The following is a 20,822-nucleotide window of genomic DNA, read 5'->3' as shown; positions in this document are numbered from 1 at the left end:
CTCCAGCTCTGATACTTACTATCCAGTGATTTGGGACAGATCAGTTACCTTTTCTGGTCTTCAGACAAGCATGAGTATTAATTAAGCATTAATTAATTTATTATTAACATACTAGATTCCTGACCCTTCTAGACACTGGGGACACAAATGTAATGAATGAAATAATCCTTATTGGCAAAGAGTTAACATTCTAATGTGGGAGACAAAAAAGCTTCAGTGTCCTTATCTGTAAAACAAGTGTGTTGGACTAGAGTGATGCACCCCAAAGTCCCTACTAGCTCTAAATCTTGTGATCTTATTACAAATATGTTCCTTCCAAGCTCTGTGTGGTTATTCTTTCCACAGATGTCGTTTTCAGTACCTGCATATGCCTTTTACAGATGTCCAGGTTACCCTAGAAATTAAACCAGAACTAGGCTAGCCATCAAGGTGGTGCTTTTAATGAGGTTTCATGCATACACGAGGCTTACCCATTCAAAAGTCTTCCTTCCTCGTGCTTTTTTCATCCCCTTTCTTTGCTCATCTGCTGTGCCTTTCTCTTGACAGGTCATCTACAGAGCTCTGTCCCCACCACATTCTGCTGAGGATCCATACAGTGCCAAAGCCCAGGAACAGTTAAAGATCACCAACCTCCGTGTGCAGCTGCTGAAGCGCCAGCCTTGTCCCTGCCAGGGCAATGACCTAAACGCGAAGCCCCAGCATTTCACACACTACGCCATTTATGATTTCATCGTCAAGGGCAGCTGTTTCTGCAATGGGCATGCTGATCGCTGTGGCCCAGTAGAGGGCTTCCGACCCGTCAAGGTAGCTGGAGCATTCCAAGTGGTAGGTATGCTGGGGCCTCACAGGTGACCTTGCACATCGGGCTCACCCATTTCTTATTGCCTTGTTGCTCTGTTGGGGGTTCTCATTTCTTCTCTGACTCCTCAGTTGATTTCCCCTTCCCCCCAACCTTCACTTCACTAATAGGAGTTTTCAAATAAAAGAAAAATGCCTTCAGTTCAACATTTAGGAGAGTTAAGCCTCACAATCAGACTCTTCTTTTTGGAATACCTATCAAAGTGGAGTCTCAAAATGTCAAATGTAGGAATGGTGAACCACAGACAAAAAAGAAAAAGATAACTAAGGACTTGCTTGAAAAGAAGAACACAAGCTAATTGGCAGGTAAAAATCTCCGTCTCTGTTGAAAAGGAGGGAATGCCTTTGGTAGGTAGATCTTAAAAGTCATTAACGAGACCTGCAACTTCAACTAAATTTTCAACACAGTGTGCTGCCACTGCAGAGTAACGTAACTAATAAGCTTAGGAATAATGCTAATTCCTCTAAAAAATCATTTTTAAGTTCAGGAAGCAGCTTGGTATAGTGAAAACCTTATTGAGTTTAGAGTCAAGGGGCTGAGTTCAAATCCAGTTTATCTCCTTAGTATTTGTGTGAAACTGGGGAAGTCACCAAGCTCTCTGGGCCTCAGTCCCTCATCTGTAAAACCAAAGGATTATTTTAAATGGCCTCAGATCCCTTCCAGCTCTGAGTCTGTGACAATGACTTCTACAGTACATTTGGTCCTCCCAACAGCTGGTGAGATAGATAAAGTAAGCAGTGTTCCCTGCATTTTGCTGAAGAAAACTGTAGCTTTGGAAGATAAAGTAATTTGCCCAAAGCTACACAGCTAGTAAATGGTAGATTCTAGATCTAATGTACTTTTCATTACACGTGCTACTGTTCTTGAATTATGTTCAGAATAAGAACAAGGAGGCTGGACAAGTCAACTCAAGGAAACATTAATTAAGTGCCTGTCATGTGCAGTGAGCATCCACCTGGCATGTGCCTTTCTTGGTATGAGTGGTAGAATAAGAGAGTCTATCTACTTCGCTGCTTTATCATTTATGTTTTTCCTATTAAAGCATTAGTCTGCAGACATTAAAAAGGCTCTGAGGAAAATGCTGAGATGGTTTAAATCAGTTTAATTCTCCAGATCCAGATAGCAGAATTCTGTATCAAGAACTAAAATGGTTCCTTGGTTTTTGAGAAACAGGAAGAAAGGAAGAGGTCACAGAACTGAACAGGAGTAGACATTGAGAAATTTTTCCAAAAGGAATGAAATGTGGATTCTGCCAAGTACAGATCAATGGCTTTGATTCTCTCTCTCCAATAAATTCTGAGTTGTTAAACAAGTGGTCTCTGAGCCCTTAGGTAAGGTAAGGTAAATCAATCAGTGGTGATTCCCTGGCATGTAGTAGGGAATCTCAAACAAGGGAGGCAGCCATCCTGCTGTTCCCTGCCTGGGTCAGACCATATTTGAAATGTTAGGTGCCAACCTGGAGGTCATATCTGAGGAACTGAGATGTTTCATCAGGAAAACATACAGTTATAAAGGTTTGAGGGCCTGACTTGGGAAAGGGGAGCGGGGGGGAGACTCATTCTGCTTAGACCCAGAAGGCAAAACTAAGAGCTATGAAAGAAAATGACAAGGAAGCCTGAGTCAGATAGAACAGGGAGGATCAGACAGATCAAGAGGCCAAAACTTGGCCTCTCCACAGAGCCAGCTTCCATACTGGCTGGGTTTGGGATGGCAGAATTGCTGCTTTTTATCTCTGTTTCAAGAGCTCATAGTGCTTTTTTCTGAATTTTAAAGATATGGCATTAAATTTGGGAGGGGTTACATCTTGTTTTGTGTAAACAGTTTTTATTCTGGTGATGGCCTAACTGAGCAAAATTGCATACTGAAAACATTATATTAAATTGCTTTAATATGGGTGCAACCAGCAATGAAAAGGCATAGTTAAGACACTTATTTTCAAAATGTAAATTACCAAAGTATACCCACTTTTGTGTAATTGTGGACCCTATTATGGGTACATGGATAAATTACTGCAACAAATTAACTGGATTTATAAACTGCCTGTAGAATAGAAAGGTGGACTTTTAAGAAACATTACTGCTCTAAAGTCCAGCTTGGGATAAATGGTCTTTTTTATTTAAAAAAATAAGCAAATTTGCCTGTAATGGGGACCATATTTTAGAATTAAGTCATTTGCTTGATTTGTCACAACTTTTTTCTGAACTAGGGGCTGTAGTAGTTGATCATGGAAACATGAGGGTGTTAAGATAATATGTAGTTTGGTTCCCAAACTAGCTAACGTTTCTCAGGACCTTTCCCATCTCTGTGAAAATACTTAAGATGAGTGATGAAGACACCAATTTAATAGATGAAAGGAAACAGAAAATAAATTGTAATTAAGAGAAACCTGAAGACCAGTAGAAGCCATTCAGAGACCTTGAGGACAAGTCTCTTGAGCCATATTTTCTCTCTGAGTCCCTGCAGTTTCCCCGGGTTTGCTCTGCTAACTCCTGTATACCACACCTTTTAACTGTATGATATCTGTTTCCTGACTCCCTCCCTCCTAAGACCACTCAAATCAAAAATTATGCGTGACATGTCCTGTACATAGTAAGCACTTAATAAATGGTTGGTGACTGGCTGACGTGCTTATGAGACTAGCTGGTTTGTGACAAGAAAATTTTATACTGTGCGTTCAGTCCATTCTGGTCACAGAAATTGTGTGAGGTCTGAGATCTTGAATTTATCTTACTGCAGCTATGGTGAATTGATTATAGTTTCTTTCTCTTTTCCAACAACTACAAAGTTTACCAGCTGTTAGATAATGGATGTTAATAAGAAGGAATATGGAACGTTTCATTAAAGTACCAACCACTGGCCAGTGGCAGAAGGCTTTAGAATAACCACAGAGAAGTGTTTAAAAGTGCTTAGCTACTACACCAGTTAAGGATGGAGTGGGCTTATTGTGACTATGTTAATAATAAAAAAATTAATATTTTTACCAATGTAATAGAAGTCCAAGAGTAAGCTAAGAATTAGGATGCCAGGTCATGATACTGAATGAAAATGTTACTGCAGCTGCCAAGCTGTGCGATGACTGGTATCAAAATCTCTTATGCAAAATGAGAACAATAGTCGGCCCCAGCTAGCCCACTGACTAAAACAGAACTTCTCTGCTATTTTTACCTAAATAATGTCATGTTTATATGAACTGAAAAAGATTTTAATGTTATATTGGTCAGTTCCATTTTTCCCACCCAGTACAAGCAAAGGCTAATAAAATAAGTTAATGGCCTTCTGTTTAGTGTTTTATTGCCATACTTCCTTAGTGATCTACTACGTTTTCTGGAGTCTAGAGTGTGCTTTTGTCATGATACAAATTAACTGAAATTACTCTTCATTTAAGGTCTAGAAAATAGAGTTACAGAAATTGAATTGTAATTTTCCACATTACATGTGATTTCTCAGCAGAGTTCTTTTCAAAGAGTCACCTTAGTATATTTAACTGTTGGTTTATAGGCCTTTAATTGCATAATCAAGAAGCTAAGAAATAAATGACCTGAAAGCCAAACCAGTAAAGGCATTAGCATTTGAAGATCAATTATGGTGAGGTATCTTTCAAGGTAAAATGGAAGTCAGTACTGGAATAACCCTTTAACAAGCAACTGTATATGTTGGCATTAGGGCAAATTATAGCCAAGACCCCAAATTTCCAATTCTTGCACAACTGGGAAGAGACAACGGAAATATCTTATTTTCTTGCATCTCTTAAAAATAAATTTTCCTCTAAACTGGAGGATGCATCTTGCAGGTAGGTGTAAAACCAAAGGCTAGTTCTCTCACTCTCTTTTTCTCTCTCTCTCTTTCTCCAGTTCTAATCTTCAAAAAAAACCTTATAAAATTTGAATAAGTACAAGGAAAGAGCTACTAATACCTTAGTTTAGTCCCTAATAACCACCAACCTGCATATTATAAGTTTCCTGACTAGTCTTCTCTGTCTTCTACCTCTCTCCAACACATCTTTGCAACAGCTGCCAAAGCAACCTCGGGTACAAATCTGACTTTGCCTTTCTTCTGCTAAAAAGCAAAGCAAATGTAAACAAACTTTTAGAGTCACTCATTCCCTGTTGCCTGTAGGGCATAATATAAACACCTTAGCCAAATAGGAAAGACCTTTCATACTCCGGTTCCTTCTTCTCCAGACTTATTTCCAGTACTCCTCCTCATGCGCTCTACAGGCTAGCCACACTGAACGACTAGCTATTTCTGGATTTCAAAAATGTATTCCCCATCTCTGTGTTTTGCACAGGCCGTTCATTTCCCATGTATACAAGGCTTTCTCTCCTCAGTTCCACCCCCTCAAGATTCAGCTCAGGTACCACTTCTTTAGACAGCCTTCTCTATTTCTCCCCCTACAAGTGTTCTCTCATCAAATATTAATAGAGCACTTTGTCTGGATCTCTTCTTTGAGCTCATCACTCCCTTCCTGCCTTACATTATATGTATACAGGACGCATTTCCCTTGGTACAATATAAACTTGAGTGAAGGGACTATTTCATCCCCAGGTCCAAGAACAGTACCTTATATATAGTAGACACAGTGTTAATCAACTTGGATAGAATTGGAGATCTGATTTGTAATTTACAACTCAGGTGCCATCCTGGTATAGTATTTCATTTATTTCTTGCCAGATTTGCAGAAACAGAAACTCTTTTGCTTTATGATCTCAACTGCAGTTTTTTTCTAATGAAAATTATACCACAACTAATAAACATTTAGGAGAAGAGAATGCTATAAATTGGGTCTATATTCCCTTGTTGAGTTCTTATTAGAAATGGAAAATATGTGACCACTGTGTAGTAACCCTCCTTTAAACTATTTCCAAGTCTTTCTATCCTTCTTAAAATATGGGAAATTATATATATATGTATATATATGTATATATAATATATGTATATATATGTATATATATATGTAGGCATTGGGGTATAGGAATCTATCTTGACCTACAGGAAAATAGAAGAGAAAGGGATAAGAGAGGAGGGCAGATTGAAGGAAAGGGTAATCAGAATGCACACTGTCCTGGGGTGGGGAGAGGGAAGAGATGAGGAGAAAGTTTGAAATTCAAAATCTTGTGGAAATGAATGTTGAAAACTGAAAATAAATAAATTTAATTAAAAAAAAAACAGTCCAAAGCTGGACCTTGTTCTCTACTAAGCACCTAGCAAGTGCACAGTATAATGAACTATTACCTCATGTTTTTTCATGCCAAATTCCTATTTATATACTGCAGGATCACATTCCCCTTTTTACTGCATTTTGCTTATCATTGTTCAATATCCACCCTCTCCATTATTTCACAAAATCTATCTTCTACCACTTATATTGGGCACAGTAACCTTGTAGTTGTATGAAATAATCTTGGCAGTATTCAAAAGCAGTCTATTTTTGGTAGTTAGACTCGTGGTAATGATATATTTATCAATGTAAATACTTTAGTGAAATTAAAAGGTATTTGTTGCTTGGGTGAGAAGCAACTGGATTATCTTGGGTTAAATCATAAACAGAAACATTATTAAAATATAGGCAAAGTAACAGATAAAACAGTCTGGCACCCTTCCCGCTTCTTCAGTGAAGGAAAACACTTATCTAAATAAAAGCATAGTCTCAAGGACAAAGAGGAAAACATGTTTTTTACCAAAACCATTTCATCTTATAAGGTTTAGAAATAACAAATCAGTGACCATTTGATTGGCAAGTTTGTTTCACTGAAAAAAAATTAATTTCTAGACCCCTCGAAGATGTTTGTCTAATGAAGCTCTGTGTATTTTAAAACAATCATATGGTACTGATTACTTCAGGGTGGCTCACCCTATTAAATTTCCATCAAGTAAATCTTACGCATGTGTACTTATGAAACATATAATATTGTTTGGATCAAATAGCATTTATCTGACCTCAGATTTTCTTGGAGAAAGTACCAGTCAGGTCTCTGACGCAGCTGAGGGGCCACACTCTCCATATCCCTGAAAGGGGTGTTGTTTCTCAGATAAGTCACTTAGAGCAATCTTTAAATTTAAGGAGACAGCCCTAGAGATCCTGAATGTTCCCCAGTGTGTTCATGGAATCAATGTCTTGTCTAATCTGGCCCCATCCTTGGTTAAGGCTCAGGACTTAGAACTTAAGAGAGTCTTCCTAGGTTCTAGCCAAGATGTCTAGCTCCAAGACTAGCCAACTAACAACAGGTCCGTGGAGGGACAGGAATTAATAAGCCTTTTCCATTAACATTGGGTCAATCATAACAGTTCAAAGAGATCATAGGACTAGAGATGGAAAAGAACTTAGAGTTCACCTAGTCATTTTACCACATGGAACCAATGTACAGATCGGGAAATCTGAGTTGAGAGAGGTTAGGAAACTCCTTCAAGACCATACAGTTAGTACAATGCTGAAGGACTTTGTGGGCTTAGGTACTGTTTTCATCTCTACTTCCAAGGAAAAATAGTGACTTTTGAAGAGAAAGAGGAGTATACAGAATAACAGCTGGCCATACAGAAGGTGTCAAAGAACAGGATTTGGTTTTCTTGATTATGGCTTAGGATACCAGGATGATTGACTGACATTCTACATGTCTAACACAAAATAACTCTTAGCTGAAACAGAGCAGATCTTAGAGCTGTAAGGAAGAAATAAGTTGAGCCTGAGTCTTAGCCATCTCGTCAGGAGGACCTTAAACTATAAGTGAAGGGGAAAGGAGAGAATACCCCAATAAAACTGTAAAACCAAACATTTTGGAGGATGTCAATATAACCTCTCTTGGTTATATAGAGGACTAACAGTGGAGAAGGTGACCAGTAACAGAGGAGGAAATAATTTTGAAGAGGGAAGAAATAGCCACATCCTTGGGTAAAGCCAAAGTGATGAGTATGCATAATACAAGGAACTTGAAACTTTAATTAAAGTAGGTAGATAATGCTGTATGACCAGCACTGAGATGTGTTATGATAGAACTCATTACTGGAATTTGGCAATGGGTATATTCACTTCCTTGTTCAAAAGAGCCATTTGCTAGTAAGAGGCAGCATTTTAGAAATAAGGATTTTAAAAACATAATGTGCAAACAAAGGATACAGTCTGGGAAAGGGGAACATATGGCTTAGCAGCATTTCACTGTAAACAGACAACCACAACTTCGTGAAGTTTAGTGACTGCAAATTTAATTTAATGTGGCTGCCCAAAGAACCAATGCAGTGCTTGTCTGCATTAATAAAAGTATGACATTCTGACCATCAAATAGTCCCTCTGTCCTCTGCATTGCTCAGACCACATCTAGAATGGGGGCCATCTCCAGTCATCCTGATCTTTGTCTTGCCACTGGACCCAAATGGCTCTGTAGGAGAGAGTGAGGCTGGTGACTTTGCACAACTCTCCCTCACTTCAATTCAATTCACTTGCAAATAATGGCATCATCTTCCTGATGTTATGGTCCTCTTCAAGAACAAAGGACAAACAACACCTAGAATCTTGTGTTCCATTCTGGGCACTAATTAAGAGGGGCATTGAGAAACCAACACATGTCTAGAAGAGGGTATTCTGGATTAAAGTGGAACTCAAAACCATACCATGTTGTGGGAGAAACAGTTGAATGAAATAGAAATAATTATCCCAGAGGAGAAAAGATTTAACAAGGCATATTAACTGTCCTCAAGTATTTGAAGGATTGTCATGTGGAGGAGAGATTTAACATATTCTGCTTGGGTTCAGAGGGCAGAACTGTGTAACAATGGATAGAAGTTATAAGGAGCACAGTTTTGACTCAGCATAAGGAAGAACTTTCTAACCATTAGAACCATTAAAAATGGAATGAACTACCTTGTTTAGATAGTGAGTTCTCCATCACTAAAAGTATTCAGCCAGAGCAATATGACCCAGTTATTGTGAAGGGGATCTTGTTATTAGAAGACAAGAAGGTTGAACTCGAGGGAGGAGCCAAGATGGCAGAGTAGAAAGATAGACATATGCTAGCTCTGAACCCACAGCCCATAAATTACCTGTAAAGAAGAACTCCCAACAAATTCTGGAGCAGCAGAAGCCACAGAACAATGGAGTGGAGGAGATTACTGTTCCAGAGAGACCTGAAAAACTGACACGAAAGGTCCGTCACACACCAGACCAGGGCAGAGCCCAGCCCTGCCTTGGCTGGGCTGCACCGAGAGGAGCAGATCCGAGCAGGCTTCAGGGACAGAATCTCCAGCGGCTACACAGGTCCCTCCACCCACAGGCGCTAAAGGTCAGTGAGAGAGCCTTTTTGCTCGCCGAGAGGGGAGCAGGGTGTCCCCATAACTTAGGCCCCCTCGGGAGGCAACAGCAGAAGCAGCAGTGGACAAGGGCTCCCAAAGCAGGCAGGAGCTCGGATCCATTGTTGAAGGTCTCCCCGTAAACCCCCTGAGGGAACTAAGCCTCCAGTGGTGGTCCTGCCCCTACCCGAGCAGCTGAACTTAATCTCACACTGAATAGCAGCCCCACCCCCGCCCAAAGCCCTGAGGCTGGGGAGTAGCATTTGAATCTCAGACCCCAATTGCTGGCTGGGCAGATCTGGAGGCGAGGTGGGTGAGAAGAGGACACTCAGAAGTCAAGTCACTGGCTGGGAAAATGCCCAGAAAAGGGAAAAATATAAGACCATAGAAGGTTACTTTCTTGGTGAACAGATATCTCCTCCCTTCCTTTCTGATGAGGAAGAACAATGCTTACCATCAGGGAAAGACACAGAAATCAAGGCTTCTGTATCCCAAACAGGCAAAATAAGTATTCAATGGGCTTAGGCCATGGAAGAGCTCAAAAGGGATATTGAAAATCAAGTTAGAGAGGTGGAGGAAAAACTGGGAAGAGAAATGAGAGAGATGCAAGAAAAGCATGAAAAGTAGGTCAACACCTTGCTAATGGAGACCCAAAAAAATGCTGAAGAAAATAACACCTTGAAAAATAGGCTAACTCAATTGGCAAAAGAGGTTCAAAAAGCCAGTGAGGAGAAGAATGCTTTCAAAAGCAGAATTAGCCAAATGGAAAAGGAGGTTCAAAAGCTCACTGAAGAAAATAGTTCTTTCAAAATTAGAATGGAACAGATGGAGGCTAATGACTTTATGAGAAACCAAGAAATCACAAAACAAAACCAAAAGAATGAAAAAATGGAAGATAATGTGAAATATCTCATTGGAAAAACAACTGACCTGGAAAATAGATCCAGGAGAGACAATTTAACAATTATGGGACTACCTGAAAGCCATGATCAAAAAAAAGAGCCTAGACATCATCTTTCATGAAATTATCAAGGAAAATTGCCCTGAGATTCTAGAACCAGAGGGCAAAATAAATATTGAGAGAATCCACTGATCACTGCCTGAAAGAGATCCAAAAAGAGAAACTCCTAGGAACATTGTGGCCAAATTCCAGAGTTCCCTGGTCAAGGAGAAAATATTGCAAGCAGCTAGAAAGAAACAATTCAAGTATTGTGGGGATACAATCAGGATAACACAAGATCTAGCAGCTTCTACATTAAGGGATCAAAGGCCGTGGAATATGATGTTCCAAAAGTCAAAGGAACTAGGACTAAAACCAGGAATCACCTACCCAGAAAAACTGAGTATAATACTTGAGGGGAAAAATTGGTCTTTCAATGAAATAGAGGACTTTCAAGCATTCTTGATGAAAAGACCAGAGCTGAAAAGAAAATTTGACTTTCAAACACAAGAATGAAGAGAAGCATGAAAAGGTAAACAGCAGAGAGAAATCATAAGGGACTTACTAAAGTTGAACTGTTTACATTCCTACATGGAAAGACAATATTTGTAACTCTTGAAACTTTTCAGTATCTGAATAGTTGGTGGGATTACACACACACACACACACACACACACACACACACACACACAGAAACAGAGAGCACAGAGTGAATTGAATAGGATGGGATCATATCTTTAAAAAATGAAATTAAGCGGTGAGAGAGATATATATTGGGAGGAGAAAGGAAGAAATGGAATGGGGCAAATTATCTCTCATAAAAGAAGCAAGCATAAGACTTTTTAGTGGAGGGGAAAAGAGAGGAGGTGAGAGAAAAACATGAAGTTTACTCTCATCACATTCCACTAAAGGAAGGAATAAAATGCACACTCATTTTGGTGACCTATCTTACAATACAGGAAAGTGGGGGAGAAGGGGATAAGCAGGGTGGGAGGGATTAGGGAAGGGAGGGCAATGGGAGGAGGGAGCAATTTGAAGTCAACACTCTTGGGGAGGGACAGGATCAAAAGAGAGAATAGAAGCAATGGGGGGCAGGATAGGATGGAGAGAAATATAGTTAGTCTTACACAACACAACTATCATGGAAGTCATTTGCAAAACTACACAGATACGGCTATATTGAATTGCCTGCCTTCCAAAGGGAATGGGTGGCGAGGGAAGGATGAAGAGAAGTTGGAACTCAAAGTTTTAGGAACAACTAGGAAATAAGAAATACAGGTAACGGGGTATAGAAAGTTATCTGGCCCTACAGGACAAAAGAGAAGATGGGGACAAGGGAGGGGAGGGATGATAGAAGAGAGGGCAGATTGGTGATAGGGGCAATTAGAATGCTCAGTGTTTTGGAGTGGGGGAAGGGGACAAATGGGGAGAAAATTTGGAACCCAAAATTTTGTGAAAATGAATGTTGAGTTAAATAAATTAATTTAAAAAAAGAAAAAAAAAGAAGGTTGAACTCAACAACCTTATAACTTTAGGGGACTCTTAAAACTTGAAGATTCTATGATTCCCTTGTAACAGTTTTAAATAATGGGCATACTTTACAAAGTTATATTTCTGCTCTAATGGTATGATCAAAACTAAATCACCCAATGACTATTAAAATACAAAGGTATCATGCAGTAAAGAAATTGTCCATAGCAAGTCTGTTTATAATGTAGCTTTCTTTTATGTGGAAAATAAACTTTAGAAAAAGATTAATCAAGTTTTAGTAATGTTTTAAGAGTGAAACTATCTTAAATGCTTCCCATATCACTACATACATAGATAATTTGACTATCCAGTTAATGGTTAGTACAACACAACATATTTTAAATATCACAAATGTATCACAGAGACTTAAGGCTGATGAGATAATTCAGGCAAAAATAACCCTGTTACTGATGGGAGAACGGAATTGCCTTTGTTAGTCTGTTACTGATTGCTTTTCTACGTAACCCAAATTCAGTGCATGATGATAAATCAGTCTCTCGTCTCTCCTCCCATGGAACCAGTGCATATTTCATTTTCTCATGGATAGATTGGCTATATGTTAACTTTGCCAAAATACAGGATTTTTATGTTTACCAGTATTGAAATCAGACTCTGTGACACAGGAATTTCTCAAGAATTCAGTATTATCATCATCATCCGTTATCAGTAAGCATTTATTAAACACCTACTATGTGCTTTTCAATTCCCTAATGCTCAATCCCTTCAAGACCACTATGCTTAGCACTAGGGATACAAAGAAAGGCAAAAATAGTCCCTTTCCTCAAGGAGCTTGCATATCAAGAAAGAAACCAACACACAAATAATTATGGACATAGAGAATATATAACAGACATACATACACACATACACATACACATGTATATAACAAAATGTTGATCACATGCTTATAGCACTCTGGTGGTTACAGAGCATAGAACAGTGGCAGATTACCTTCATTTCATATTCCTCATAAGTAGGGCCAGAGAATATGCAGGTATCCTTTTTCAGTTACACTTCCTCATTTCCATAAGCATTTATTTTAAATATCTCTGTAAACAAAAGTGGTTTCCACAAATATGAAGGATTTTTTGTTGTAAGATTCTCTAATATTCCAAATAATTTTTTGTTGTGTTCCAGATGATAAATTACTTATTGTCCTTTTATTAATATTATAAACATTTATCATTTCTTTAACATTTAACAATTTTTTATTAAGTATATACTATGTGACAATGTGCTAGGTGCTGGAAATACAAATAAAATTAATGGAAGAGACAACATACATACATATATGTGACATTTATATAAAGAGAGATTATAAAGCGAATAAGCAAAGGAGTTAAATATGAGGTGGATTGAGAGGAAGAAACAAAGAGTTGAGGGGATCAGGAAAAGCTTAGTGTAAAAGGTGGCATATGAACAATATCTTGAAGGAAGAGAGGGATTCTGTGAGGTCGAGATTCCAGACATAGAGGAAAACCAATCAAAGGCATAAAAATGCAGTGTGGTGTGTAAGGGACAGAGAGAAGGACAGTTTGACTGAATTGCAGAATGAATATGGGAGAGTAATGTACAATGAAACTAGAAGCAGGGGTTGGGACGTGGTTATTAGAGACTTGAAAAGTTAAAACAGAAGAGTTTACATTTTATTCTAGAGGCAATAGGAAGCCACTTGAGTTAATTGAATTAGAGGGAGTTGAAATGGTCAGCTCTTTGCTTATGGAAAATTACTTGACAGCAGTATGTGTATGGCCTGTAGTGCTGAGAGAGTTGAGGCAGAGGGACCAAATTAAGAGGCTGTTGCCATAATATAAGGTCCTGAACTAAAGTTTTCACTGTGTTAGTGGAGATATTGTGGAAGTAGAATGGTAAGAGTTGACACCTGTTTAGACATGTGAGGTGAGAGGGAGTGAGTAGTTAGTGATAATACTAAGGTTATAAACCTGGGAACCTAGAAGAATAGTCATGCCTTTGACAGAAATAGTAAGGTTTGAAAGAAGGGTGGGTTTGTGGGAAAAGTTCCATTTTGGACATGATTAGTTTGAAATGTCTCTAGGGTAAAAGATAAAAGTCCTAGAAGAAAGAATCAGAAGGAGAATAAATAGCTTAAAAGAGAAAGTGGACAATCTTATCCAAGAAATGGATAGAAAACTAAAATAGATCAGAAATGAATGATTCCATGAGACAATAGGAAACATTAGAACAAAGTCAAAAGATGAAAAAAAGGGAAAAAACCATAAGATATCCATCAAAAATAACACAAGAAAACAGGTTAAAGAGAGATAATTTCATAATCACTGGATCCATTGAAAACCATGATTTTAAAAGTCTGGACACTATATTTCAAGAAATTACAAGCAAAAACTGCCTAGCTCTACTAGAACCAAAGGGCAGCTGAAAATAGAAAGAAACCATCAATTCCCTACTGAAAAATAACTTAAAGATGATAGCTCTTAGAATGCAGTATTCCAAAAATCAACTATGACTTGCCTTTCCAAGCAGAACATAATCCCCCAGAAGGAAAAAAAAAAAAAGAACGATTCTTTAATGGAATAGAGGACTATTGGGAAAAGATCAGAACTGAACAGGAACTTTGAAATACAAACACAAGAATCCAGAGAACCCTAGTAAAGGTAAATTGGAAGGAAAGCAATTGAAAGAAACTGTATGAAGAAGCAGTGCTAACATTCTAATGGGGGGAAATAAATAAGTATCTCTTCAAGTGTCTTCAAAGGATATTGAGTTAAACAAGAAAAACAGGGGACCAAAGGGTGGATTGAGGGTTTTAAGAGGAGGAATAGAAGAGAGAGTAAGAAGAATATACTGATATTAAAAGGAGAAAGAAGGGGTAGGTATAGAATTTACGATTTCTATTAACTGGAATGTTTGAGAAAAGCACAATAACATGGAGGAAGGGCTTTTGGGAGCAGGTGTTAAGTGAACTTCATTCTAATCTGAACCAGACAAAAGGAGTTTTGGAAATGCACACACACACACACACACACACACACACACACAAAAAAAATCATATTCAACACAGGGAAACAAGTGGGAATGTCGGTGGAGTAGTTTTGGTAGGGAGGATAGTGGTATGGGAGAAACAATGTCCACAAGCAAAACAAGCTTCCTGATCCTACAGAAGAAATTCAGAGGGGAAGGCAGGAGAAGAAAGGCAAAGAAACAGAATCTAAGAGAGTGCCCATCAGTTGGGGAATGGCTAAACAAATTGTTGTGTATGGATGTAATGGAATATTGTTGGGCCATAAGAAATTATGAAAGAGGTGATTTCAGAGACTTTTAGCTAGTCTGAACTCATTCAGTGAAGTGGGCAGACCCCGGAGAACAATTCATGCAAGAACAACAGTATTGTGAAGAAAGACAACTTTTAAAGACTTCAGAACAACCATCAAAGCAGTGACCAGCCATGTTCTCAGAATATCTATGATAAATCATGTTACCTGATGGAATCAGGGTGCAGAAAGAGACAGGCAGTTTTGAAAATGGTCATTATGTGCATTCATTTTGCATGACTATACTTATTTGTTACAAGTGTTTTTGTTTCTCTAAGTTTTTAATTTGAGGATGGTGGTAGGGAAGAAGGAAGGAACTTAGTAATGGGGATGCCAAAAAAGTGAACCACTGAGACATATTTTAAATGCACCAAAAAAGAACCAAAGGAAATTCAGAAGGAAGCACAGACAAGTATGAAAGTTTTGAAAATAGCATGTAGAATTTATTGTATACTTAAAAAAAATAATGAAGTAGAGATCTATGGTTTCATATACAATCCTTTTATGTACTTTTGTGGTATTAAAGTTAAAAAATACAGTGAAAGTGACCAACAGTGTCAGATGCAGGAAATATGCCAAGAAGAATGAAAGTTGAGAAAAGGTCATCATATTTTGTGATCAATTAAGAGATCACTGGAAAATTTTGAAAGAGAAGTTACAGTCGAATCATGAAGTTGGACAATATCGAAAAGCGTTGAAGAGAGAATGAGAGAATAAGTGAAGGCAGTAAATTTAGACAACTTTTTCTAGGAATTTGAGAAAGGAAGAAGAGATATAGTCTGGAGCTCAAGGGTACATTAGGTCTAGTGAGTGTTTTTTAAGGATGGGGGAAACTTGGGAACGTTTGAAGGAAAGAATCCGTATACCTCCAAATTTCTTAATGAGAAATATGTGATAGATAAATAGATAGGTAGATTGACATGAAATGTATGTGCATACATATGTAATTATTTGCATACACTATACATTATGTATATATATACATACCTATTATGAGTATGTGTAAATGTAGTGTGCCTTGTGGGATTTTCAAAGTGTTTTGTCTTATAAATTTTGAAAAAAAGTTTGATTCCTTTAGAAGTCCATACTGTAAGATTACATGACACATAACTCTTGGAAACACATAGAAGTTGTTGCTGTGTGTCTTATTATGACAAGCCTTTGTGACGTACCCAAAGGTTAACTGCCCTCATGAACTTTGAGAATAAGGACAAAATTGAGCTTAGTCATATTCCTAAAAATCTAGTGTAAAACAGAATAGTGACTCATATGGCAAAACGTGAGTATCTTACATCTTATTTGTCTATCTAAAATTTTCCTAAAAGCTGGCAAGCAACTAAGAACTTTCCAGAATAATCATCTTATTTTCAAAGTCCTGTGACTGAATTTACTATATAAAAATAAATACTTTAGGGACAACAGAAGATAAGAAAATGACTTTTTTAAAAAGAATCTGAAATGCATCCACTCCTAGAGCTTCACATATATCTTTATGGTGATGTAAATGTGGAAAGTACTTTGTAACTGTAAAACATTGCGTAAATGTAAACTATCATCCTAATCTCAAATATCAACGTTACCTTTCTGTAAGTCAGCATTTCTAACGTTGTTTCTCCCTCTCTACATGAGTTTACTTAGTTATCAAGAATGTGTTTTACCAGACTCACCAAGAAATAAGCAAATTTGTGATATGAAAAGAAGCATTTGAATGAATGAATTCAGTGACCAAGGACTGCAGAAGAAAACATGCCCTAGCAACTGGCTTCTTGTATAATACTCAGAGGCTCATTTATCTTAAACAAGTCAACTTTTGTAATAGCCTTCATACAGTATAGAATACTTAGTGGCAGTCAAACAGAACTGATAAGACAAAAATGAAAAGAGTAGAAAATGTGAGCTAGAAAAGAAAAGAAAAACATTGTGAGAAAATATAAAATAGCATGTGACTACAAAGTTTTCTGTAAGACAGCCCAAAGCTGTGTGAACACAGTGAAAACGTGAAGGTTTCCATGTTAATGGAGAAAATATACTTAGGAATGCCCCTATAATAACTCTAATGGCTTCCACCTTACTCCCAGATCACTACAAAATGCCTTTTATTTCTCAAGATATTATGAATAAAAACACAAAGCATTTCCCCAGTCTGTCAGATATTCTGTCAGCTATTTGTGATTGTTTACAAAATAAATTGTGCTAGAGTAGACTCTTCCTTCTCTCACTTTCCTAAATTCTTTCTTAATAACTGCCACATTAATACTATAGAATATGACATTGTAGGCTATATATTGTTGGTTTTATTTTTTATCATTTTCACAAACTTATTCAGTATTAATGGGCTTCGTAGAAATAAAAGTTGTCATGGTTCATGTTTGCCCACTAAGGAATGTATACCCTAAAAGGCCTTTAATGTGTCTTGTAGGTGGTAGTGGGAGACAAACATCTTCCTGCTGACATCACTCCTCTGAGATGGAGGCTTCTGGTATTTTGGGAGTCTCTTGAGAGTTCTTTTCCCAGCCTTGCCACTGAATTGCTGTGTGACCTTGAAAAAGTCAAAGAAGTGTGGAAAGACAAGCATAAGGGGAACATGAAAACAACCCTTAGTTGAACTTAAATAAAAGGAGCAGAGAGACGTGGATTTTGATGTTCTTTGTAGTACTGTCCTAATAACTTAAGTAGTGAGGCATTTGACTTTTAAAAAAAAAACAAACCATCCAACTCCTTAGCCAAGTTTAGAGCAAGTTCTGTATGCTACTTTGTGGGTCTGTATATATTGCAGTAAATGGCGGTGAGCAAAGCTGCAGCAAAGATGGTCTCCTAATTTTAGCCTCAGCACCTTGCACCAATGTTGATCTTTAGGCAGGATAGAGGGGGAAGGCTCTATAACTTCCCAAAATACTTTTAAAATCCGGAGATCCAGATTCACGGTTCAGAGGTCGAGAGCTGGAAAGGATCTTAGAAGCAATCCCAACCAACGCCTCATTCTGTAATTAAGGAAACTGAGGTGCAGGAAACTCAAGAAGTTAGCTCCAAGTCCCACAGCTAGCTAATGTCCAGGGTAGAATTTGAGCCCAGGTCAATTCCAAAGCTAGGGCCCCTTCAGCCTCACTCTGAAATTTTTCATACTGACCTTCCCAATTTCATGGCAAAATCTGACCATAAATATAGCCTAGCCCCCACTTAGATGATTAGTACCAGGGTCCTGGGACAACACAGATGCACACCCAAGAGAATAACCCCACAGGATGTCAAGGACATACTTATCACTGGTCAATTAATTTTAAAAATATGCAAGGAATAGTGCTAGGCACTGGAGATAAAGAACAAAAAAAGGTTTTTTTAAGATAGTACCTGCCCTCAAAGAACTTACATTCTATGGAGATGATATAATCTTGGATATAAATACAATTAATTCAAGGATCCTAAGAGATAGAAATGAAGTGAGAGATTATTCCAGGCCCAGGGCAGGAGATTCAGAGCAAAGAAATAGAGAAACATTAGACAAATTGGCAATGTTGTCATTTGGTATTAAGAGCAGCTAGATGGCACAGTGTTTAGAGAACAGGTCCTAAAGTCAGGGAGATTCCTTTTTCTAAGTTCAAATATGGCCTCAAATACTTACTGGCTGAGTGACCCTGGGCAAATCACTTAATCCTATTTGCCTCAGTGTCCTCATCTGTAAAACAATCTGGAGAAGGAAATGGCAAACCACTCCAGTATCTTGGCCAAGAAAACCCAAAAAGGGGTCACCAAGAGTCTGACGTTACTGAGAAAATGACTAAACAACAAACAAAATCAACTGCTACTATCCTTAGGTCAGAAAAAAGCAACACATGGGTACCCTGGGATCTAGTACTGTGCACAGAGGCAGCCATCATCCAAAATCTACATGTGTGGGCCACGTGACTAAAATACATAATGAATGACATTCTATTTCAGTTACAATACATGACACCTGGCAACTGACATTTACTGGCTTCTTAATTCATGAGAACTACTAGCCAATTGGGTTTTTAAAAATAGGGGGTAGCAGAGGTGCTAAACCCAGTCAGGTGGGCCACTGACCTCGTGATTCTAGGTGAGCACCTTAGTAATTTACCAAACACATCACACAAATATACACACAAAGTGCTTGTACTCTAGGCTCATATCCTTAGATACATGTGTGTATTATGTGTCTTTGATAAATGCATGCAGGTAGGTATTTTTTTTTAAGCTGATGGGACAGAAAAATTACTTGTGATACTCATCTTGTGACAAATGTATTTTTATCAAACCTTTCAGTATTAGTTCATGCCACAGCCTGGTGCACAAGACTTACCCCAGGAACATCATCAAGACATCGAGGGGCAACCACTCAGGAACAATATGGATTTCTGAAACCACACTCCCTCAACACAAAGAGATCACATTTAGCTCACTATCTAGCTCTTCCCTTCCTCTTCCTGAGAGAATCAGCTCTGCACTAGTGGTTGATTGTACTGGGCCTTGCAAACATACTAGCTCTGAGGGTCTGTTTCTCTGTACAGCCTCCAAAAAGACATGGAGTTGTTGGGGGGGGGGGGGGCGGTTGGTACCATTGCTAGGGCTCTTCCCAGCTGCTACTGCCCTATTCCACAGCTCAGCTGCTCTGACAAAGGTAGCAAATGCAACATGCTCACCTAGTAACATAATACACAAAGAGCAAATAAGGAACAGGTCTATGCAGTGAAGTAATAACAGAAAAATCTCCCAAGTAAGCAATAGTGTGATCTTATCTAAATGTAATCTTCATAACCCTCCTGGGCATTACAATTTTCAATTCAATGCTATTTGCATTTTTATGGCAAAAATATTTATTACAGTGCCCAGAGGGAAGGTAAAGTGCCTGATGATCCTGAAAAAGAGGAAGCTACTGGAATGAAGTTCTTGAAAATGGAGAGTACTCAAACTTGCTTAGCTACAATCATGGACTTTGAAATGGCATTTTTCAAAATAAATCTTCAAGTAAATGGAATAGAAAGCATCATTAGCTCCCTTTGTGTAGTAAAATAAGGCATGGCAGAAATATGATTTGTTAATTAACAAAACAGACACGGAAAAGGCAATCTGACAAGTGTGTTTTCCAAAGGAGGTGACATTTCTACTTCTGAGTTTCTGGCTGTCAATACGAATAAGCCCAGTAAAGGTAGGCCCCTTCTTTGCTCTCTTAAAGGATAGCAAAGGGTGAGGAATCCCTTCCCACAGTTTTCTCCTAGGAACGCAGAATTCAAACTATGCCCGACTCTAAGAACACTTTTATTGAGGTAGGTGTAAATTAAAAATCATTGCAATATTTTAACCTTCTTTCATCTATTAACTTTAAAGTGTTGCTGTTTTTAAGACCCCCAAAAGTTTTAAGCACAAAAAAGTACTCTTTTAATTGACCTGTTTTTTAAATCATACGTATTGAGCAAAATTTTCTTTGTGCTTAGACAAGTTCTAGCTTTTTTCTTTCTGCAGATAATAGTGCTTTAAAGTTTGCCAATTTCTATATATATATACATTATTTATCCCTCACAACATCCCTGTGAGATAGCTACTTTAAGAATTATTATTCCCATTTATAGATAATGAAACTCAAGCTGAGAGGCATTTCATAGATTAGAAACTGAAACTAAAAAAGGTGAAAAGACTTTCCCATGGTCACACCGCTAATAATAGTCACACTAAGTCCTCCCTCCAAGGCCAGGCCTCTATTCATTAATGAGGGGTTCTTAGCTTTTTTGTGTCGTTGACCCTTTTGGCAGCCTGGTTAAAGCCTATGGACTCCCCCAAAATAATGTTTTTAAATACATAAAACACACAGAAGCCAAAAAATATTGAAATTTAAAAAAAAAAACTTTTTGTAAGTTCATAGACCCCAACTTAAGAACCTCTGCAGTAACCCACACGCTTCCTGGAGTGGGCT

General features: G+C 38.1%; 1 protein-coding gene across 4 annotated transcripts in view; it reads left to right on the top strand.

The window, feature by feature from the left end:
• Positions 1 to 20,822, top strand: part of NTN4 (netrin 4) — a 164,908-nt gene that overhangs the window by 68,431 nt on the left and 75,655 nt on the right. For all 4 annotated transcript variants that reach the window (XM_072655623.1, XM_072655621.1, XM_072655620.1 and 1 more), the window contains exon 3: positions 547 to 825. In XM_072655623.1, coding sequence (XP_072511724.1) covers positions 547 to 825 — 279 coding nt within the window. The remainder of the gene's footprint in view (positions 1 to 546; positions 826 to 20,822) is intronic.

This window comes from Notamacropus eugenii, chromosome 3, assembly GCF_028372415.1.
Source record: "Notamacropus eugenii isolate mMacEug1 chromosome 3, mMacEug1.pri_v2, whole genome shotgun sequence".
NCBI classification, from domain to species: Eukaryota; Metazoa; Chordata; class Mammalia; order Diprotodontia; family Macropodidae; genus Notamacropus; species Notamacropus eugenii.
The sequence above is the reverse complement of the archived record's forward strand: the minus strand, read 5'-3'. Positions and strand labels throughout refer to the sequence as shown.